The sequence below is a fragment of the Lepidochelys olivacea genome (assembly GCF_965140295.1).
Source record: "Lepidochelys olivacea isolate rLepOli2 genome assembly, chromosome: 25".
In the NCBI taxonomy this organism is placed as follows: domain Eukaryota; kingdom Metazoa; phylum Chordata; order Testudines; family Cheloniidae; genus Lepidochelys; species Lepidochelys olivacea.
Genome location: NC_140435.1, coordinates 4,990,786 through 5,014,640, shown reverse-complemented (window position 1 = coordinate 5,014,640; position 23,855 = coordinate 4,990,786). Strand labels below are relative to the sequence as shown.

The 23,855-nt window shown below is 49.4% G+C and overlaps 1 protein-coding gene and 1 pseudogene across 2 annotated transcripts in view; one reads left to right on the top strand and one right to left on the bottom strand.

Moving 5' to 3' along the window:
* Nucleotides 1-2,838: 2,838 nt before the first annotated feature.
* LOC311513215 (potassium voltage-gated channel subfamily V member 2 pseudogene) lies at nt 2,839-9,757 on the top strand (annotated as a pseudogene). The gene is made up of 2 exons: nt 2,839-4,089; nt 9,485-9,757. The product of its transcript is annotated as a potassium voltage-gated channel subfamily V member 2 pseudogene (transcript).
* A 9,080-nt stretch (nt 9,758-18,837) lies between these two features.
* Nucleotides 18,838-23,855, bottom strand: part of LOC311512995 (bone morphogenetic protein 2-like) — a gene marked incomplete at its 3' end in the record, with an annotated part of 29,039 nt that continues 24,021 nt past the window's right edge. Inside the window, exons 4-8 of the mRNA XM_084614520.1 lie at nt 23,582-23,829; nt 23,176-23,318; nt 22,632-22,754; nt 20,728-20,926; nt 18,838-19,244 (exon numbers count right to left, since the gene is read on the bottom strand). Of these exons, the coding sequence (XP_084470646.1) occupies nt 18,838-19,244; nt 20,728-20,926; nt 22,632-22,754; nt 23,176-23,318; nt 23,582-23,829 (1,120 nt within the window). The remainder of the gene's footprint in view (nt 19,245-20,727; nt 20,927-22,631; nt 22,755-23,175; nt 23,319-23,581; nt 23,830-23,855) is intronic.

Here is a 23,855-nt window from a genome sequence, read left to right as displayed (position 1 = left end):
CATAATGGTCTGGTCCATCTTTATAATTTTAGGCTGTGATTTTCATAGATTATAAAACCAGAAAGGACCATTGTGATCAGCTAGTCAGACATAATACAGGCTAAAAAACTTCCCTGCGTTAATTCATATTTGAACTAGAGCAGATCTTTTGAAAAAAACATCCAATCTTAATTTAAAGATTTTCAGCAGGGCTGTCGATTAATTGCAGTTGACTCACATGATTAACTCAAAAAGATTAATTGTGATTAATGGCACTGTTAATAGAATACCAATTGAAATTTATTAAATATTTTTGGATGTTTTTCTACGTTTTCAAATCTGTTTATTTCTGTTACAACACAGAGTACAAAGTGCACAGTGCACAGGTTATATTATTTTTTATTACAAATATTTGTGCTGTAAAAATGATAAAAGAAATATTTTCCAGTTCACCTCATACAAGTACAGTGGTGCAATCTCTTTATCGTGAAAGTGTAACTTACAAATGTAGATTTTTATTTTTTGTTACGTAACTGCACTCAAAAACAACAGTGTAGAACTTTAGAGCCTACAAGTCTATTCAGTCCTACAACTTGTTCAGCCAATTGCTAAGACAAACAAGTTTGTTTACATTTACGGGAGATCCTGCTGCTTATTTACAATGTCATCTGAAAGTGAGAACAGGTGTTCAGATGGCACTTTCGTAGCCGGCGGTGCAAGGTATTTACGTGCCAGATCTGCTAAACATTCATATGCCCCTTCGTGCTTCAGCCACCATTCCAGAGGACGTGCGTCCATGCGGATGATGCTTGTTAAACAAATAATGCCTGGTTTCCTAGCCTTTAATCATGTATGCAGCCACAGGGAGTTAGGTGCCTGACTCTCAGTGACTTTCAGTGGGATTTGAATATCTAAAGGCCAGATTTTTAAAGGTATTTCAGTGCCTGAATATGCAATTGATGCTTTTGGAAATCCCTTTATACACCTAAATGCCTTTAAAAAAATCTAGCTCTGAATCCATTAGACTCCTTTGAAAGTCCCTTAGCTGTTTTAAATGATAGCTTCTCTCTAGTGTATATTAAAAATTTTGTTTGGACCCATGAATTGTCCATATTTAATTTAAGGCATTTTAAAGATGCCCATCAATTTAGGATTTAAGTGTTAATACAGTCATTCAAATTCTCAAGTGATATTTAGCAAATTCAGAGGTAAGTTATTTATACCAACTCCCTTTCAGACTCCTTCGGAGCTACTTACACATGTTTATAGGAGTCTAATGTGGTCTACCTTGTGTTCTGGTTCTCCATTGCTGTGCCCAGTGTGTTTTCATTTACATTGTTCGGAGTGGTATACATTTGTGTAAATGACTGCACAAGGTATAGGGAAGCACAGCAGGTTCTCTGCTACCAGAAGAAAAAGTAATTTAAAGCAGGGTTAGGGCTAGTTTAAGTTCCACTTCCTTACATCTTCAAACTCCTTGGCTTGCAAGTTACACCAAATGTGGGACTCCCTTAGACTTTGATAGAGTAGGTGCAAGTAGGTTTAAGGGGTGGGCATTTCTATGCCAGTGTAAGGGGCTCTAACTCACACGCCACCTCTGAATGCACTACTGTGCATCTAGAGGAAGTCTAAGTAGGCAAATCCACGGAGTTATTAGACCCAGCTGCTTCAATCCAAAAAGCATGGTGGTCTTAGCAGAGTCACTAGCTCAGGGTTCTGAGTGTATTATAGTAGCAAGAGACAATGGGCTCCATGCAAAGAGGCATCAAGTCATGGAGCAGGAGGCTCCCTCTGTGCAGCTCTGGGCACTTGATTACCAGAAAGTTACAGACAATTTAAGGTGCCACAAGTACTCCTTTTCTTTAGACAATTTATAGTGTTCAGAGAAGTGTCACAGGAATGTGTGAGAGATGGGAGGAGGGCTGGATATGTAATAGAGCATTGTCTTCCTTTAGCATCTAGCCCCTTCCACTTCACAAACAATTAATTAAGCCTCTCTGAAAAGTAGGTCAGCACCAGTATTCCCATCTGACAGAAGTGGTGGAAGCCCTCTATCATTTATAATTGAACGGTACAAAGCATCGAGCGATACTACAGGGAGTGCCCTGGACCGGCTTGGGAATGGAGTAGGAGCCAATAGGTCTCTTCCATCCCTAGTCTGTGTGTTGCAGTGTGTCTTGTTGCAATGACACAGAAAAGTGATGACAGAATGGAGAGGTAGCAATTGCTTTAAAGCACAGGTGCTTGATGAATGACTAAATCTCAGAGCAGTATCTCGGCAGGGGGTGCCCAGGGAGGTTAAAGCTGGTAGAAGTTCCCAGGCAGTTCTGTTCCTGTTGACTCCTTGGCACTTGAGACAGTAGCAGGAGCTAAATGACCATGAGACAGGTCATGTGCCCTTCAATTAGGTTCAGAAACAGAAATGATAAATGGCTGTCTCCCTACCTGAAAGTGGGCTAGTCTGTGGGAGAAACAACCAGCTAAAATAGAGGCAACAAGAAAAAGAATGAAAGAAATGCTTGTATGGAAATAGTTCCTTATATAAAGGGTTAAAATGTCAATCTTATTATTGTCTTAAGGAGCTAGAACTTTGCTGTCTCCGGCCTCCGCAGTATAAGCCCAGTTGCTCAGTCTGATAAGCAATCAGCTTTGTCAGCCCAGCAGGGCAGGGGATCAGCGCATGAAGCGCTGATGCAGATTGTGCCCGTGGAGGCTGAAGGTGGGGTGCTCTCGGTAGCCTCTTTACGAGTACAGGGAACTTTTCTTAGTCAGCACACGCCTAATGGAAGCATTACCATGAAATCAAAGCTGTCAACCCTCAGGCTGTCATTGGATCTTTGATGTGAAATGCCAGGTACCATGAGGCAACTGGGGAAGAGGCGCACAAGCCTCTCTGCCAATCTGAAAATTGGGGACCACCATGGGTGTTGTCGGACCCCAGAGGAAGAAGAGGTCTTCTTCCCGTTTGCACAAGACAGTCTGGTGAAGCAGTGGAGCTCCATGCACAATGTGACTGAGAGGAACCAGGAGAAAAGCAAGGCTCCTTCCCGACAGAGCAGATGCTTCCTCAACATCAACGTTGGGGGCAAATCTTTCCAGATCGCTTACAAAATGGCTGCCCGTTACCCCATCACCAGAATCGGGAAGCTGGCCATTTCCACGGACCCCATGAAGAAGCTGAAACTTTGTGATGACTACTCGGTGCAGAGGAATGAGTACTTCTTCGACCGAGACCCTTTAATCTTCCATTACATCTTCCACTTTTACCGCAGTGGGGTCCTGTGGATCATGGAGGAGCTGTGCCCCACTAACTTTGTGGAGGAAATTGAGTACTGGGGTATCCACCTGAAATATTCCCAGCAATGCTGCCGGATCCTGTTTGAGGAGAAGCAAGATGAGCTCAAAGAGTACCTGAAAATACAGCGGGAGCTGGAGGCAGAGCTAGAGCCCATGGAGCGGGAGGAGCACTTTGAGGGCAAGTGTCTGGGGGAGTTCCGGAAAGCTGTCTGGAACCTCATTGAGAAACCCTACTCCTCCGTCCCTGCTAAGATCATCGCCGTCATGTCCAGCTTTTTTGTGCTGATCTCCATTGTGGGCATGACGCTCAGCACAGTGGAGGAGATGCAGCACAAGACTGGGAAGGCATTCATGGAGCAGCTGGAGACCACCTGTGCCATCTTCTTCACCTCCGAGTACCTCATGCGGCTCATATCCACGGCCACCTTTCAGAAGTTCCTGCGGGCAGCGTTCAGTGCCATTGACCTGGTGGCCATCCTGCCCTTCTACATCCAGATTCTCTTTGAGCACCTGGATGAAGGGGATGCACTTTACCACGAGGAGCGGCACAAAATGGAGAGTGTGGGCAAGCTGGGGAAAGTCCTGAAACTCATCAAACTCATGCGGATTTTTCGCATCCTTAAGCTGGCGCGCCACTCCACTGGCCTGAGGGCCTTCGGCTTCACCATCCGCCAGTGCTACCAGCAGGTGTGCTGCCTTCTCCTCTTCATTGCCCTGGGTGTTTTCACTTTCTCGGCTTTGATGCACTCCGTGGAACATGATGTCCCCGGCACCAACTTCACCAGCATCCCTGATGCCTGGTGGTGGGCAGCGGTAAGATGCAGTCACCCCACGTAGAGGGAAATGTGTGGGAGGGGTACAACTGAATCTGCTGGGGCTGAGCTCAGTGCCATAGGAACATTCACCATCTCTGCTGGCCAGGAGTCAGAACCATGCCTGAGTCTCCCCCAATGGAAGCAGTAACTGCTGGGCTCAGGCCTGAATTCAGAGGCTGCCCAGGCCCCCGCTGACTCTGGAGGGGAAAGTTGGTGACGGGAGTATGGCAGCGCAGCACAGTGAGCCCCTTAGAAAGCTGCATGGGTCCCGAAACAAGTCTGGCATCAGGGAGTGAGACACCAGGCTTGGGGGCTCCTGCCTCACAGCATAGGACGCTAGCGATGGTGTAAGGGATACCAAGGTGGGGACAGGCAGATGGACCTGGCTCTGTGGCACAGCACTTCAGAGAACTCAAAGACAGTGAGGAGCTGTAGCTGAGAACCAAACCCTGGCAGGGCTAGAGTCTAACCAGGCCGATGTGAGCCAGGAACTGCTAGCCTTGTGCCAGGGAGCGAAGGACACTCACGCCCCAGGCACCAGGACCATCTGTGCAGCACTGGGAACATGCAGAGCACCATGTCTAGTTATTGGTGTAGGGTGCTAAACCCTCAGGATCCAGGGACAGTGAGCGTCTGTGACTGGTGCTCATGGCTCCCATTCTCTAGGGCACAGGGAAGGGGGCTCCCACACGGCATACAGCGGGAGGGATAGGGCAAGAGGGGGACACACAGCAGTGCCTGGGATCATGTTGGAGGGGAGAGCTGTGGAGGGGGAGGGTATACCCGGAACAACATCAGAGCTGGTGGCAGGGGACGGAGGGCATGGAGATCAACTATGAAGGGAGCGGAGCATGGGGTTTGGGTCATGGCTCCTGCAGGGAGGGGCACACAAGTCAGGTTGCGGCCTGGGTGTAAGGGGGATGCACAGATCAGGATTCTGGGGACTGAGGAAGGTACATGGATTTGTCTGGGGCTCATGCAGTGGAAGGGAGACACATGGCTCAGCCCTGGGCTCATAGGGCCTAAGGGAAAGATGCACAGCTCAGAACCCAAACACATGGGTCTATGAACAGGAAATAGATTGGCCTGGGGTTTGTGCAGGGGGAGAGCGACACAGGTTGAGCCTGGGCTCGTGGCGGGCATGCGCGGAGAAATCATTCTGGCCTGAGCTTGGGTGGGGGAGGAGGGGCCCAGACTGGGGCATAGGGAAGGACTCTTGTATTGATAGAAGTTGTCTCAAGTCCAGTGGGGGTGTTTATGGAACCTTGTGTGGTGTGGGGGTCACACCAAGTTGTGGCCAGTGATTCCCACGCTAACAAGCACCATTGAAAACCTGCTAACCTTGTGTTAACACACAGCGGGAAGGAAATCAGTTAAAGCACTGGAGACTGAAGGGTTAAGCAGGGCTTTCAATAGTTTGCCTCATTCCCTTCCCTGCAGGTGTGTGGTGTCTTTTCTCAGGGAGAGCCCACAGCTTCCGCTCTCTTTAGATGGTATGGGAAGTTCCTGTGGGGATGCACATTGGGTCAGAGATTATTCTGAGTTGCTGAAGTCCACTCTTGTCTCTTTCAAAGACAAGAACTCAAAGGAAAAAGAAAAGATACGAAGGCTCAGCTCAGCTGCTGGGAGAATTACAGCTGTAGTAGCATGCTCCTATTAAAACTCTCAGAGCTGGCAAACTTTTACCAGGTTTGGGATAAAGGGATGTGGAGAGCTGGCCTTGCTGGCCATGGGCTCACAGTCAAAGGGGCTGCTGTCCTGGCCAACTAAACCAGATTCTGATTTGACAGAAGGAAAGAGGTGGAGGTGGAAAAATTCCCCTCCAGTGAGTGGGTGTGATCAGGAATCTCAGGTTCACAGCCCTGGAGTTAACCAGACACATGCAGTGATGGCATCTGAATCTCTGTGCTGGGCTGGTCAGGACATCTGTTAGGGTGAGGAGAGTGGAGGCCCAGGAGTATGATGGTCCATTCTGGGTTCCAGGGGAATGGCTGATGGAGCTCACTCCTTGTCCTGAAGCAAGAAGTCCACTCCAGCCTCTCAGGCCAAGCTTCAGCAAGTGACCCTCTGAAAATCCATGTCTAGAAAAGTCTAGGTGGCAGCAATCTCACCACATCCAAACTGCACAATCTAAACACCGAGCCAGTGATTCTATTTATCTTCCTTTCCTGTTGTTGGTTTGTTTCCTATCATTCTAACACCATCTTGGTTGGTAGGAAAATAGTAATTTTGTGACCTCGCCAGTAGCTTTGAAGACCCCCCAATGAGTTACTTTATCTGAAGCACATCTACTTTGTACTGAACTCCTGGGGCCTGGGTTGCCAGTGCCCTGCCATTGCTTTGTGTAGCCATTTATTCACACCAGGTGGGTGTGAAAGTGGGTGTGAAACTCTTCCCTCCTGATCTGGAGGCATCTGTCACGCACCTTTCACTGCCATGAGCATTGACACAAGGGGTGGGAGACGGGTGGGTGGGAATCAGCCCCCATGTCTCCTAGAAGCGTTTGTCACCATTCACCTGATTTAGGCAGTTAAGGGCTTGGCTACGCTTGGAAGTTGTTTCTGATTAAGGTGGAGGGTAGATGTAAAGTGCAATAACTGTGTTAGTGCATTCCAGAATCAGAGTCTACACATGGAGCTGATCAGGAACAGCTCCTTCCTGCGTGTAGACGAGCCGGATTTAGACATTTGCAGGACAGAAGCTAAGAAGGGGAGTGTTCGTGTAGCCATGTTGGTCCCAAGCTATTACAGAGACAAGGTGGCTGAGGTATTATCTTTTATTGAACCAACTTCTGTTGGGGAGAGAAACATGCTTTTGAGCTACACAGAGCTAGACCGGAAGAAGAACAAACTAACTAAAAGTTTATTAACTAGGAAAAATAAATGAGAGTTGTTTGCAACGTTAAACCAGGTCAGCATACACACCCAAATGAGATACAGGCAGGTTTCAGAGGGTTTCAAATGACTAGAAAAATCTGTAGTAAGCAGACTCTGTATCCTTTGGGGCTAATCCAGGTAAAACAGGTGAGGACTCCTTGCTTATGCTTAGAAGTCTTGCCCCTCAGAGTACAAGCAGCATAGGAATCCAGTTTCTCCTTGTCAGGGATTTTTATTGCTTCTCTCCAGTGTCCAAACTGATAGAACAAGTGTTGGTGCTTGACTCTTCTTCATGTGAGTGGGGAGGGCAGTCAACAAAGTCTATGTCCTTTTGACGTCTTACAATGGCTCGTTTGGTTTCAAAGGCCCGCTTGTCTGTAGGCCTGTCACTGTACACCAGTGGTCCCCCAACTTTTTACCTCATGCCCCCCCTTACCCCGGTCCATGGTCCCCCTCCCCCAGGATGAGGAGTGGGGCCACAGCTCTGGGAGACGGGAGTACCTGCACTGGGATAACGGGGCCAAGACTGGGGCCACAGCTAGGGGCAGGGGCAGGAATGGAGCCCCAGGTGCAGGGCCAGCAGCTAGAGATGGAGCTGGGGCCAGGAGGGGAGCTGGGTGGCACTCCCTCCCTGCCCCCTGTGGGGGCTGGCCTGGGCCCCAGACACACACCCATATGTAAAAGATTGTTTACACAGTTTCAGGGCAACTGGTCCCTCAAGTTGCATCGGTTGCATCCGATGAAGTGAGCTGTAGCTCATGAAAGCTTATGTTCAAATAAACTGGTTAGTCTCTAAGGTGCCACAAGTCCTCCTTTTCTTTTTGCAAATACAGACTAAGACGGCTGTTACTCTGAAACTGGTCCCTCAAGGTCTTCTACTCTTAGGCTTTTGGCTCCCAGCCATCACCTCTCTTGGGAGGAGACCTGCATCTCCCTCCTGACGGGCATTTCCAGGCTACACAGTTCCCTGCCTACACTGTGATATCCCCAGCAAGCCAGACTGTGCTGTGTTTTCTCTCCAGAAGCTATGACCAGTGTTTTGCCTGCAGTCACAAGTTACCACATAGCTCTTTCTAAGCAAGCACCTTTATTCTTATGATGAAAGCATTACAGAGAAAACACATTAAAAACAGTAGAAGAACCTACACGCATCCTGAAAAGCTTATGAGAGATCATCCCCCAACTCCAAACACGGCCTCTGGTGGGAGTCAGTACTTCAAACCCCACGACTGAGTTTTCCCCATGGTTACAACTTCATAACTGTCTTGGATTCAGAACCAGAGTACCAGCTAGGCAGTTCAGCCATTTCTTTACACAGCTTGGCCTTTGAGCTCCAGTCTCCAGGAATAGGTAACAACAAATAATCACCCTTTCCTAAGGACATAGCTAAGTCCATTCTTGCCTGGCACATTTTCAGTATAGTCCTTTGAACTCCTAAGTCTCACATCTGTCACATCTCCCCCTAGAGAGATTACATCCAAACCTGGCCATCCTAAAAATGAAGCCATTCACTTAATACAGTGGACCCCAAACATACTTAAACTTAATTGGATAAAGTCTCCCAAAGATAAGCAGAAAATTGCCATACCTGTCACCATTGTGATAAAGAGCACGGTGATCAATTGTTCTTCATGTCCACCAAGAGCAGCACAAGAGGATTTGGCTTGGTTTACAGCCAGGGAGCTCTAGGTTGGAAATTCAGAAAAACTTGCTAACTCTCAGGGTGGTTAAGCACTGGACCAGGTTACGAAGGGAGGGTGTGGAATCCCCGTCACTGGAGGGTTTTAAGAACAGGCTGGACAGACACCTGTCAGGGATGGTCTAGGTTTACTCAATGCTGCCTCAGCACAGGGGGATGAACTAGATGACCCCTTGAGGCCCCTGATTCTATAAATATTAGCACTCAAGGGATTTAGCCTTTATCCTCTTTGCAATGTGGGCAGGTTACCAGCCTGTGTGTCCCAGCTAGCCCGAGTGTGAGGGGTTTATGTTTTGAGAGGAGGGGGTAGGGACAGCACCCAGATAAGCGCCCACCTAACTGAAGGGAAGACCTTCCCAGGAATTTGGGTCAGAGATGGGGAACTCATGGATTGGTGAGTAGCTCTGAGGGCGGAGGGGGTGACACGTGGGCTGATGCCTGGACCCCTGGGGCTGAGAGAGACACTGGTCTGGTGTTCAGGTGGTGGGGATGAGGGTGACGTGGGATAGTGGGTGTGAGAGGGACAGGCAGGCTGGAGGGAGGGGTGACAGGGTGAGGTGGACCCTCAAGCTGGTCGCAGGGTTGGGCCTAGGGGAGACACCTGGAGTGGTGCCCAGCTTGGGTGAGTGTGGGGAGAGGACCCTGGTGGGCTGTGACTCAGCTGTCAGGTGCAGGACGCAGGATCAGGCTGTGGCAGTGGGGGTGGGGTGAGTTTCTCAGTGGTGGGGCCTGGCTCAGAAGCTGAGCAGGCCCAGAGGAGCTTGCTGGGATGTGAGCTCGCGGGGGCTGATCATTTCCCTCTCTCAACCCCCTTCCAGGTCAGTCTCTCCACAGTAGGCTATGGAGACACCGTGCCTGACACGGTGCTGGGCAGGATGGTGGCGTTCGGGTGCATCTCCTTCGGCATCATCCTCAATGGGATGCCCATCTCCATCCTCTACAACAAGTTCTCTGATTACTACGCCAAGCTGAAAGCCAATGAGAACGAGACCAGCCTCACACTCAAGTTCACCAAGAAGATTCGCTTTAAGGAGCGAGCCCTGAGGAAGCTGGCTGAATGCTGCAGTGGTGACGCCCATGTGCACCGCTGAATGGGCCACCACGCGGGCCACGTGCCCAGACTACTCTGAGCACCCACCAGGCCACCTGACCTCCCACCTAGACACCTCTCCCACCACCAGGGCCATCCAACATGGCTACCCCACCCACCACCCAGCCCGCCCGACCTGGGTAACAGAACTCCCAATCTGACTACCCAACTACCCCCGCATCAACTTGGTCACCAGACCTCCCAGCCTGGCTACTCCACCTCCAACCTAGACACACACACCCAGCTGGACCATCCAACATGGATACTCTACCCTACAACTAGGCCATCCATCTGGCTAGGCTAGACACTCAGCCCCCTTGCCCAAGTAGGCCTCCTGGAATTGTCTGCCTACTTCCTTGGCCTGGCCACTTCACCTCCAGGGAACATGCACATTTGCTGTGAGGGAGACCCTGGGATGTAGGAATGAGTGAGTGAGAGCCGCAGGTTAGGCTGGCCTTTGCAATGTGATACGGCTGCAAAAATGTCCAGGCTTTTTGTAGGGAGGCGACTGAGCCTCTGCTGTCACCTGCCTGGAATGCCACACTCATTCCTGGACAGCACAGTCCCAGGGACAGACTGCCTGTGGGGCAGGAGCTCAGAGAAGAGCAACAAAAAGGACCCAGGGGCTGGAGGAATGGAATGTGGGGCACAGCTGCAGCTGCCTGGCCTGGCTCAGGGAGTTGAGTAGGGGCTGAGAATGCTCTCCAAGCCATGAGAGGAAGCAGGGAATTAATGTGACCCCTGGGAAAGAGTGGGGCGCAATTAGGCTGAATGGAGGAACATTCCCCAGCAGTCAGATGTATCAGGATGAGACCTGGTCACCCCCCAGGAAAGCGTGGAAGCCCACTGCTGCTGACAGAACTAGGTGAGACAAAGCCAGGTAGGATATGCTGCCGAGGGCTGCTCTGCCCTGGGCCCCAGGGGCTGATGGGACATCAAAGTCTTTTCTAGCTCTAGTGCCCCAGCAGAACCCAATGGACGCCACTGAGAAATCGTGTCTCTTCCTCAAAGAAGCTTTAACAATTGGAGTGCCAGGCAGGCGCACGACATGGCCCCAGCATCAGCCCAGCCCGAGCCTGGGCCTTGGCACAGGGGACGTGCCGCAGAGCGAGAAGCGGGGGGGGCAGGGGGCACAGTGTGGGCAGGGCCATGGTTGGCTGTTTGGGGAGGCTCAGCCTCCCCCAGCCTATGATACCCACTGCCCAGGCTGGCAGGGGCAGCGGTGGCACCTGCTGAGCTCTTCGGCAAACTCACTTTTCGGGGACCGTCCTCACGCTGCTACTCCTTTGGCTCCTGGGAAATCTCTCTGCTGGAGAGCGGAGCCCGAGACTGCATCAGCAGGAATGTTCATCCAATAAAACAGAATGGGACAGTGTGTCGTATTCACTGGCAAATGTCTCTGTGCCTGTGCCAGGGAGAGCAGGTTGGCAGAGCCGGTACTGTCTTTAGATTAGCCGGGGGAAGCTGTTTGCAGACTTTGAACATAGATTCCCTTCATAGTCTGCCTTCTATGGACCCTGGGCTGAATGTTTTACAAGGGACCCGCTGCATTCGTGGGCAGATCTTGTCTTTTGGTGCCAGAGTCCAGTGATCTGTCTGTGTGCAGGTGTGTCTGTGGGTGTCTGCTCACGCTTTAAACTCTTGGTTGTGCAGACTCAGCTGTCCTCATGTATCCGTGTGTGAGGGCACTCAGCTGCACACTTCCCTGCATGTTCCTTGTGCACGTGAGGAGATTTTCTGTCATGGCCAAACCCTGAAGCCAGGTTTCAGAGTAGCGGCCGTGTTAGTCTGTATTCGCAAAAAGAAAAGGAGGACTTGTGGCACCTTAGAGACTAACCCATTTATTTGGTTCAATAAATAAATAAATAAAATAAATGGGTTAGTCTCTAAGGTGCCACAAGTCCTCCTTTTCTTTTTGCAAACCTTGAAGCGTTAGTGGGTAATTCAGAAAGTTCACACTCTTCTAATGCCAAAACTACTCCAGCTAGAAACCACAAACCTGTTGTGTTATGGGGCCCATCAGGGAATAAACCTCATGCGAAGTGTAAAGAAAACTGGTTTGGTGTTTCCTTTTCTTTCCTTTTCTTTAATTTTTATTGAACTAAACAACAGCTATACAAGAAAAAATACAAATGATAAATCAGAGTTTGCCATAAAGCCATTGCTGCTGGCCACAGACTACATCTCAGCAGAGCTCTCCTGATTCTGATCAGCAGAAAGATCAGTAAGATTTACCAGGGTTTGGGGTATTTTCTATGGGCATTACTTTGCATTTATCAACACTGAATTTCATCTGCCATTTTGTTGCCCAGTCAGCCCAGTTTTGAGAGATCCTTCTGTAGCTCTTCGCAGTCTGCCTGGAACTTAACTATCTTGAGTGGTTTAGTATCATCTGCAAATTTTGCCACCTCACTGTTTCCCACTTTTTCCAGATCCTTTATGAATATGTTGAATAGGACTGGGCCCATTACAGACACCTGGGGGACACCACTATTTACCTCTCTCCATTCTGAAAACTGACCATTTATTTCTATCCTTTGTTTCCTATCTTTTAACCAGTTGCTGATCCATGAGACGAGATGATGTTCCCTCTTATCCCATGACAGCTTACTTTGCTTAAGAGCCTTTGGTGAGGGATCTTGTCAAAGGCTTTCTGAAAATCTAAGTACACTATATCCACTGGATCCCCCTTGTCCACATGCTTGTTGACCCCCTCAAAGAATTCTAGCAGATTGGTGAAGCATGATTTCCCTTTACAAAAACCATGTTGACTCTTCCCCAACAAATTATATTCATCTATGTGTCTAACAATTTTGTTCTTGACTATAGTTTCAACCAGTTTGCTCAGTAGTGAAGTCAGGTTTACCGGCCTGTAATTGCTGGGATCACCTCTGGAGCCCTTTTTAAAAATTGGTGTCACATTAGCCATCCTCCAGTCATTTGGTACAGAAGCTGATTTAAATCATAGCTTGCATACCACAGTTAGTAGTCCTGCAATTTCACATTTGAGTTCCTTCAGAACTCTTGGGTGAATGCCCTCTGGTCCTGGTGACTTATTACTGTTTAGTTTATCAATTTGTTCCAAAACCTCCTCTAATGACACCTCAATCTGGGACAGTTCATAGAATCATAGAATATCAGGGTTGGAAGGGACCTCAAACCCCCTGCTCAGATTTGTAATATAAAAAGAATGATTCAGGTTTGGGAAACTCCCTCACATCCTCCACCGTGAAGATCAATGCAAAGAATTCATTTAGTTTCTCCGCAATGGCCTTATCGTCCTTGAGTGCTCCTTTAGCATCTCGGTTGTTTAGTGATCCCACTGGTTGTTTAGCAGCTTCCTGTTTCGGATGTACTTGAAAAATGTTTTGCTATTACTTTTTGAGTCTTTGGCTAGCTGTTCTTCAAATTCTTTTCTGGCCTTCCTAATTGTATTTTTACACTTTATTTGCCAGAGTTCATGCTCCTTTCTATTTTCCTCACTAGAATTTAACTTCCACTTTTTAAAGGATGCCTTTTTGCCTCTCACTGCTTCTCTTACTTTGTTGTTTAGCCACGGTGGCCCTTTTTCGGTTCTCTCACTTTGTTTTTTAATTTGGGGTATACATTTAAGTTGAGCCGCTATTATGGCGTCTTTAAAAAGTGGCCATGCAGGTCGCAGGGATTTCACGTTTGGCGCTGCCCCTTTTCATTTCCGTTTAACTAACCTCCTCATTTTTGGGTAGTTCCCCTTTCTGAAATTAAATGCTACCGTGTTGGGCTGCTGTGGTGTTTTTCCTGCCACAGGGATGTTACATGTAATTATATTATGGTACCCAATTATATTATGTACCCCATTCAGCTGGCCAATAGGCGGATGGGGCAGAAACTCTATGGAAAAACCCTGAGCCAGGAATGATCCTGGTGCTTGGCTGGGCTGCACAGAGGTTTATGGGGATCAGAGGCAAATCTGAAACTGAGCCCCAACCCTCTGCTTCCAAAAAAATTACTGCTGAGAGAAGACCAGGGGACTGGGGAGCCAGCCCAGCCTGCACTCACCCCATAGCATCCCTTCCTGGCCTGCTGGGCTTAGTCCCAGCTTCCTGCTCTGGGCGTTGCCGCATGATGAAGGGGCCACGAGGCAAACCTGACTGGTGCTGTGACTTCATGTGTCAGATCACAATGCCACTCAGTTTGGGGGCCCTCTCAAAGGTGGGGGCAGGGGCAAACTTGCTTGGGGAAGTGGCAGCTGCATAGCATGCCTAGAGAAGCAGGGGAAACTGCCAGAGAGCTGCATCCAGAGCCAGCTACAGCAGAAGCCTGGGAAACACATGGAAAAGGGTGTGACAGCTGGGTATCAGTGCAGACACGGGTGTGACAACTGGGTATGCGTGCAGACCTGGGTGTGAACAGGGTATGACAGCTGGGTATCCGTGCAGACCTGGGTGAGAACAGGGTGTGACAGCTGGGTATCCGTGCAGATCTGGGTGAGAACAGGGTGTGATGGCTTGGCATCAGGGCAGGTGCGGGTGTGAATGGGGTGTGACGACTGGCCATCCGTGCAGACCCACATGTGAACAGGGTGTGATGGCTGGAGAATGCAGAACTGCAGGATCAGCCCTGTGCAGAACTTGTGGGGAAGCATCAGAAGCGGGACAGGTAACCAGGGCAGGGGGCCCCAAGGAGACACCCCAGTAACTGATCAAGGCCTGGAAACCTAGAAACTCCTGTTTGTCTCTAGTGGATGCTGGACTGAAACGACATCTGAGGCATTAGGCCTCAGGAGCCTTAACCTAGTGCACTGCCCTCCCCAGGGCCCTCATGGGAACCATTATTGTTTTACATTAAATTGCAGCTATTGAAGCCATTGCACTGACGGTATTTGCAGCTTCCCCTCTCTGCCAGCCCCAGTTAAAAACCTCTTCATTTAGCCACCTGTCGGAGTCATTGTGGGGCTCCCCAGGGTTAGTGCCCATAGGGCTTAGTGATTGAAGCGCCTGCCTCCAAGCCATGCCATGGTATATCTTGGAGGGTTGGTTTGCCACAGCCCTAGCAGCTGCAATAATTACGTCAGTCCCCGCACAACCGCCGCACCACCCCCCCCCCCCGCCACCTCAGACAGGTTTGGTGCAGGACTTTGGGTAGCTTACAGTGCAGGGGAACCCCGGGAGCAATGTAACCTACCAAATACACAGCCAGCAGGGAAATGGCCAGTGAAGGCAGCTTGCACAAATATTTCATCACACTGCTCACACTTTCACGGAATGGCAGGGCTGACCAGTCACTGCACATTCCACGAGCAAACTGCCCAGAACGTGCGTAGGGAGCTGATAAACGTTGGAGCCACCATTAACTGAAGGTCTGAGCTGGAGAGGAGCTGGAATATCGATGTTAAGACCATCCACAGGTTGTTGCTGTGCATTTAAACACCCAGGTATTTTCCACTATCCTGCTCTTGGAGTGTATTTTGCATGAGGGTTATAACCATCCCTGAAAGGACCCTGAGGCTGGCTTGGCACACGGTGTTCCTGCTTGTACAGAGCAGGCGTCTGACCAAATGGACACGGCCCAGCCCCTAGTCTGCGCTTCTAGTCAGCACAGATTTACGCAGTGTTGTTTTGCCATCAAACCCGACTCTAGGTAGGAATTCAGGGATTAGCAGGTGAGGGAGGAGGGTTGTGTCCTCAGGCTAAGCAGCTGCTATTTTTGAAGCCGTGTGAAAGAGGATTGAGACCGGCTTAGCCTTGCTCACTGCCCATGCCAGGAGACAACGTGTCAGGATCCTTCCCAGGCTGGGCACCAAATGTGACTGAGGGGTGTCACATCAGGAGCTGAAAGGTTTTTGCAACATGATGAACCCGAAGGAGGTGAAGGAGCCTCATCAGTCCCACCTCGCGATTTATCAAGCTAGGGTTCAAAAAAGAACTAGATAAATTCATGGAGGATAGGTCCATCAATGGCTGGGATGGTGTCCCTAGCCTCTGTTTCCAGAAGCCGGGAATGGGTGACAGGAGATGGATCACTTGATGATTACCTGTTCTGACTGACTGGCTAAGCAGCAGTTCTGAAAAAAAGGACCTAGGGGTTACAGTGGATGAGAAGCTGGATATGAGTCAACAGTGTGCCCTTGTTGCCAAGAAGGCCAACGGCATATTGGGCTGCATTAGTAGGAGCATTGCCAGCAGATCGAGGGACGTGATTATTCCCCTCTATTCGGCACTGGTGAGGCCACACCTGGAGTATTGCATCCAGTTTTGGTCCCCCCACTACAGAAGGGATGTGAACAAATTGGAGAGAGTCCAGCGGAGGGCAACAAAAATGATTAGGGGGCTGGGGCACATGACTTACCGGGAGAGGCTGAGGGAACTGTAGTTATTTAGTCTGCAGAAGAGAAGAGTGAGGGGGGAATTGATAGCAGCCTTCAACTACCTGAAGGGAGGTTCCAAAGAGGATGGAGGTTGGCTATTCTCAGTGGTGGCAGATGACAGAACAAGGAGTAATGGTCTCAAGTTGCAGTGGGGGGGGTCTAGGTTGGATATTAGGAAACACTTTTTCACTAGGAGGGTGGTGAAACACTGGAATGTGTTACCTAGGGAGGTGGTGGAATCTCCTTCCTTAGATATTTTTAAGGTCAGGCTTGACAAAGCCTTGGCTGGGATGATTTAGTTGGTGTTGGTCCTCCTTTGAGCAGGGGGTTGGACTTTCCAGAGGACTGTACCCCTTTCAGGAGTCAGATTTGTCTTGTGAACCCCCAAGTTACACCTCACTTAACAACAACTTGCTTACAAAATCAGACATAAAAATACAAGTGTGACAGTGCACTATTACTGAAAAATTGCTGACGTTCTCATTTTTACCATCTAATTATAAAATAAATCAATTGGAATATAAATATTGTACTTACATTTCACTGTATAGAGCAGCATAAGCAATTTTTAGTTTGTACTGACTTTGCTCTTCCTTTTTATGTAGCCTGTTGTAAAACTAGGTAAATATCTAGATGAGTTGATGGACCCCCTGGAAGAGCTCTGCATACCCCCAAGGGTACACGTACCCCTGGTTGAGAACCACTGGCTTAGAAGAAGAGCAGCTCAACAGATCTGTCCAGGAGGAGGCAGAACTGGGTGGAGCCCAGAGGGAGCTAAAAGCAGCATTGAAATCCACAGCCATCTTTCCCAGCAACACTGGTGCCGTTTTCCTTTCACAGGCGTTGGCTTTTTACAATCTCTTTCCAAAAAAATTTTTATGTTGAATTTTTTTGTTGAAAATTTTCAATCATGAAAACGATCGAAAATTTCCATTTAACCAAAACCAGCAGGTTGTGAGTAAATGACACTGCTCTATAACCATTTCCAGAGCCTTCTTGCTAAAATCATTGTATGAAAAGCTCCATGGAAAGTTTAAGAACTTGGAAAAAAAATTCAGTTTTGACAAAAGATTATTTTTCAACAAGAAATCTCTGCACTGGAAAGATGTGTGCAGAGAGCTTCTCTCTGTGTGTTTTAAAAGCCCTCATGGGGGGGGGCAGTCCTGCTGCCCCTGGAGTCAGTGACTAAACTCCCATTAACCGGTGGGGGAGATTGGGGCCCAGCTGGGTGTGACTGTGCAGCACCTGAAACACACGGTGGGGAGGGCACATTACAAACAACTGGACTTTCCTCAGTAGCAGGGGGTCCAGCTCTAACTACAGTGTTTGCCTCCCCCTCCCCTTCTTCGTAGGTCCTAAAACTGCCCCCTGCTGCCTGGGGCCAGGCTGAAAAGCCATCTCTGCAGTCTCAGCGTGTGACTTAAGGAAAGGAAGATGCCAAGATCATTTGGTTGTGAAGCTCTCTCAGAAACCTGGAGTCAGAGACTGACCATGACGACTTAACCTGCAGGCAGACCAGATTTGCCTCCATCCCCCTCCCGCTGCAAGCACCAGCCTCAAATCAGGATCCCAATCCCACATTAAATGGCCCTTAACAGCTGCAGTTTCTGAGAAGACGTGAACTGTCTCAGGGGCAGAAGGAGGCAGCCACATCTTCCTGTCTTCGGGGGCTGTTTGCTCCTTTGGAACCCCCAGTTTGGGGACTTTGGGGGGGTACAAGTTATGGCTACTTGCTCGTCGTGTTCCTATCTTGTGCTGCACTGAGAGGCAGGCGAGAAGCCAGCAGGGGGAGGTAGAGAAAGCTGCCCCCTAGTGGCTGGGAGATGGAACTTGCTCACCCCAGGAGCCCTGCCGGTGTGTGACATTTCAGCTGGGATGAAGAGTAACAGCAGGTGCAGGGACAGGCTGAGCCCACCAGCTCATTCCATACATCAGAGCCGCTGCTAACCTGGACCACGTGACATGGAGAAGAATGACTCTGTATCCCAGACCTAGGCCCCATGAACAGCCACCAGGCTACTGCAGCCTTGCCAAAGGAAACCCCACTCCAAGAACTTCTGTCCTATGTTTAATAGTTACTCTGAATTCATTTTACAGGTTGCATAAGGCAGAAATGTACAGACATTTACAGGCACACTGTACAGGAGTTTTCCATCATATATTAGTGCTTTTGCTATATACATATCGTACAGCCTGCAAGGAGGCCTTTCCATGGACAACGCTTCACAATGGTTCTCTCCACCACACTCTGTGGAACTGGAACCAGGTGTGGACCTGGTTTTAGCCCACAAAAGCTTATGCCCAAATACGTTTGTTAGTCTCTAAGGTGCCACAAGGACTCCTCGTTGTTTCTGAATGGAGCTGGGAAATTTAATTCACTCAGTTTTATTTTAAATGCACCAAGTCCACAGCTTTTGAAATGGTATGTAGGTTTTAGCCATGTGACAAAGGCCACAACAACAATTTGAGGGGACCAGGGGCACGCAAAGGCATCTCAGGCTTAGGCTGCTTTTCTTTAGTCAAAGCATTTCCCAGGTGCTTTAGGCAAGCTAGGTGCCGTTTTGGTGTAATTGCCCCACTGAGCCAAGTGGTAGCAGCTGGAGATGGGGCAGCATAGCATAGGCTCACACTGGTGAGTGGCTCTTGGAGGGTTGGCTCCTGGGAGCAGATTGCAATTGAGGGAGGGAAGTTCCTTGTTGCCCTGACTTATTCCTGCTGTTCCTATAGGACAGGCATCAGTGGCAGCCACAGCTCCCAGCCACCATGTCATCATACTGTTTAAGGACAACATTCTCATCATCATCAAAGTAGAGGAGGTTGATGGAGAAGAGTTTGTCTGGGACACAGCAGGGGCTACTGACGTCCTGGCTCAGTTTGAGGGCATTGATGATGGACTGCACTGTGGCGTGGTTCGTTGGTCTCATGTTCTCGCCCAGGGGGAAGGGACAGGATCCTTTACAGTGATACGCGTTGTAGCTTTTCGGGGAGATTATCCATCCTGACCAGCCGATTTCCTCAAAGTCCACAGAGAGGAGTTGTCTCTGGCATGGCAGGAACCGATCCAGCGAGCGGGCAGTCCGCGCCCCACTCACTTCTGGTACGAGCGGCTCAGCCGGGAGGTCTGGAGTCTTAGGGCTCAAATCTAGGAGGGAGTAACGAGATCAGAATAACATCCCTTATTGATCAGACAAACCTGAAATGAGACTGAAAGCAAGGTTGCAAGTGTGAACCACCCCCTTCCTGCACTCACTATCAGCCTCCCCATCTAGTCACTCAGCCCCCTTCTCAAAAATCCCAGTGTCAATCTGAATCATTGAGCACTTTGGGACTGATTCTTCTCTCACTCACACAGGTTTAAATCAGGAGGGACACCACTCGAGTCCATGGAGTTGCAATGGAGTAGAGAAGAGACTCAGGTCCAAAGAGTTTGCATCCATCATGGAGCTGACATAGCATGAGAGAAAGGCAGATACATGCCTAAAAGGCTGCACCCATGTCCAAGCCTAGCTCTCTAAAGAGTTTGTTCTGCTGCACAGTAGAAAGGAACTGCAAACCCTTCATGTTCCATTGTTTGCCATGGAGCTTTAGAAAGCAGGATTTGCTTTACCAGATCAGAGCATTGGTCTGTCCAGTATCCTGGCTCTAACTGTGGGCAATTCCTCGAGGCAGCCATCCCTGCAATACACCTGGCTAATGCCACAGTGATCTGTGTAAGGAGGAAAGATCTGATCCTTTTGGAGACCAGCTGATGAGCCTGAACCATGACATTTCATTAGCCCATCCCAGCATAATTACAAGTGTTATTATCCAACAGCAGGAAATTCCACTGCTTGATCACTGCCACAAGCTGGAGGGAAGCAGCATTTCTTTTCATTTGTGTTAAATTTGCAACCACTAATTTAACAGTGATGCCCCTCCCCCGTTCCTCTTTCATGGGACAGCATAAAAACAAGGGTCTTTAATACTTTATACTTTGCAGATAACTAGCCACTTCCACCTGAGGCTCGCACAGTGCTTTTCAGGGGCAGGCTGGGGAGCGATTGTTATGCCCATTTCACAGAAGGGGAAAGCTGTGCAGGACAGAGAATTACAGTCCAGTTCTGCTCTGAGAGAGAACTTTACCCAAATGGCTCAGGGGACGGGGGGGAGGAGGCAGTCTGCCTCTCACTCTATGTTGAATCTCCTCAGATTACACATAAATTATCTCAGCTGCCAGCCCTGCAAACTCACCCTGGATCAGAGTCCCTGGCTCCCTGCATTGCACCCGTGATGAACAAGAGCAAGTATAGCTGGAACTTAGCTGGTGAGGCATGGAGCCATGGACAAGCCAAGCCCCCCTCCCACAGCTGGCCTGGGCTCCAAACGGGTTAGAAGCGTTCAAAGCAGTGACCCCTAGTTTAGTCAGCAGGGCCCAGATCCTCAAGTGTATTTAGGCACCTAACTCCCATTGGATGGAAGTTAGGTGCTTAAATACCTTTGCAGATCTGGGCCCCAGCAACCGTGACTTCGAATGGTGAGTAAGGAAGTGATTGCAGCCCCTTTGCAGAGAAGAGCTGGACTTTATTCCCTCATTATTTCATCGACTCTGTGTCCTTCCCTGCGGAGCATGGGTGGGTTTGCCTGACCTGGGAGGCTGCTGATGGGCAGAGCAGCTCCTCGTCTCCCGTCATCAGTGAACAGAACCAGCATGGGCTTCTTGCTTTCATGATGATCTCTTCCTGATGCAAATCGCACCATGCTGGGATCCACTGGAGCACTCCCCAAGCCGCGGACAGTCACCAGCAGGCCGTGGTTACTGCTGTCCTCTTCCATCCAGTCACGAACCTGCAAAACCACACAACAGTCAGCATGGCAGCAGCACCTGTGAAGGGACAGGACCCAGCCCCCAGGAAGGCACCGTGAGGTACAGAAAGGAGATACTGGGTACCTATGCATCTTCCAAACCAGTGAGGACGTCTCAGTCCTCAGATTGTGTCAGTCCAAACACCTACAGCCAGCCCTGCCTGATGATGGCTAACACACAGATCAGCAGTGGGCAGTGAGGCTCACCAGCCCTGCTATTCCCCTGTCCTGGGGTTGAATCCTGCATGCAGCCAAGGGGGACAAGCAGCACACGTGTCCCTGCCCTTGCCTGTGCTGAGCCCTGCAGTCAGGAAAGGAGATGAACTGAGCTTCCCTGAGAACAACTCCGCTTGGGTCTGATCCCAGGTTGGAGCCAGAGCTCCCCAGACACCCCGGCCGGTGCTATTTCTGTGCAGCTCTCAGTGGGCCCAGAGCTCACCCTTTATTCTAGAATCCTGTGACCGATGGCTAAAGGTTGCTCTATAAGCGAATGGACACATTGCCTCTCAAGCCCTTACAGAGGAAGCCCGTCACATCTCCTTGGTGCCTTTTCTCTCCTGACTAGTTCTTACATTAGTTAATATTTCTGGAAAATATCTTCTTGTTTCATAATAACCATGGATCTAGACACACCTGGTTTGTGATATTGAGCATATATTTTTTACCATGGTTCATATTAAAAATATGTACATTGCTCTTGGTATCACCCCACATATGTAGACACTGCACCGGATGTCACCCTGCAAATATACACATGGTGCCAGGCGTCTCTCCCGAAATACACACTCTCAACACTACACCACCTGCCCCTTGGCATGGTGGGCTCAGTCTCTCTGGTTTCGAGGGAAGACGCCCCATTACCAAGGGAAGAGATGTTTGTTCCTGGTTGCCACCAGCCCTGCAAACTCAGCCAAGGATCAGTCATGGTGGGTTCTTTCTGGCTCCTGGATCATCCCTTCGGAGCCTGACCCAAATGGTGGATTATGGATGTGGTCAAGACACAACCCTGGGTTTAGCAGGCCAATGCTCAAACCACTGAGCTTTCCATCTCCCCTTTCCTGATCATAACCTCACTTCAAACTAAATTTTAGCAGAAATCCAGACTTCTCTGTCCCTTTCTCAGACTGTGAAGATTATAGCCAGTGTCCTAACGACATCTGTACTGTAACATCTGGGCTGTCCATGCTCACAGCTGTGTTACTCAGGGCTACATCTGGTTCTAGAGGAGCCATTTCAATACGGTTCAAAAGCAGTTCTGTAAATAAGATTTAAACCCGGCTGGCCTGGCTAGCACAGCCTCAGTGGAAACCCCTGCAGGTCACCTCTGTTGATTCAAGAACCCAGGGTTGTGAAATGGCTGGATCTGCTGTCAAGGCTGCAGTGTCAAAGGAGAGGGCCAGCAGACTCAGCCAGCTTTTTCAAATGGTTGCACAGAAAAGCCTCGAAGGTGCCACAAGTCCTCCTGTTCTTTTTTGCGGATACAGACTAGCACAGCTGCTCCTCTGAAACCTGTCAGAAAAGCCTTGACAGACATCCCCTCCCTCCCCTCCCCCAGCAGCTGCCCCTCTAGGCTGAAGCAGCTGGAGGCCAAGGAAGGGCATTGGGAGCTCAGTTTGCTGACAGAAGAGATAGGAAGGTTTCATTCTTCCTCTCTGTACACATCTGAATTTAGGCTGAAGACACTTACAGCTTGTGTGATGCCAAACACCTCCCAGCCAGAGCCCTGCAAAGCGATAAGTCTGGCTGCTAGCAGCTTCTTCCCTTCAAAGGAATCCAGTTTGTTCTTGTCCAGGACTTGATAGACACTCACCTGGGGATAGGGAATACAAGGCAGTTAGCACCAGGAGCCACTGGAAGAGGAAAATCTCATTGAAAGTCTATGTTTTAAAGGAGAAGAGATGGGGGAAAGTCAAGTTAGCCTAGTCAGAAACCTCTGTAATCTAAGGCCTGGTCTACCCATAAAAATTGCACCAATTTTTTAGAAACTGATTTACTTAAATTTGTGCAACTTATTGTGTGGACACTGAAATTGATTTAAAAGTGGTTTATATTGATTTAGCTTAAGTCAGTAAGGATCCAACTTTGGTGAGGTCAGCACACAAACCAGGAGCCAAATCCCACTTTCAGTAAATGTACAAGAGTCACTCCAGATTCATAGTAGTGTCACTAGAGCAGAATATGGCCCATGCACTTTCCAAGCAGAGGCATGTGCGCTTCTCATCTCTCCTTACCTGGCAGAAGTGATGTCTCTTGTAGAAAGGTCCCTCAGCCACCTTAGTCCGCAGTCTGAAGAGATGCAGCTCTGCTGTCAGGATCCTCTCGTTCTTAGCCACACTCGATAAGATGAACAGGAAATGCATCTCATCACTGTGAGCTGGACCAAAGGGTCAGATTAGAAACTTTGGTGACCCCAGTTTCAGCCAAACTAAAAGGAACATCACATGGGCACATTCTAAACACTCTATTCTGATGCTGCACATTCTCTGGGAGGATGTGCTTCATCAGCGCATATGGGATACTGCTTACTCCAGGCCTCCCCTTGGCTTCTAGGATTCAAACAAGCACCAAGAGCCCTGGAAAACTACACACAAACTCTAGCAGATCATTAGGGCAACCGAAGCCACCAAGAGTTCTTACTTTTATCCAAGAAGCTGCGGACGGTGTTTCCCTCCAGGATGTCAGGGTCTTTGGTGATGCCATCAGCTCCTGCTACCGTGTTGTACAGGTCCACCATGTACTGGGGAGGCTGCTTGATATGATGGGGAGAGCGGGGAGGGTCTTCTATGCCAAATACTTCCAAAAGCCTCCTAAGAGCCTCTGTTCTTGTGTCTTCTGAATCCTCCTCTGGAAGGACATTGGGGGGTCTGGGATTGCAGCTTTGCAGCCTGGCAAGAAGCAGCAGCAACAGGAG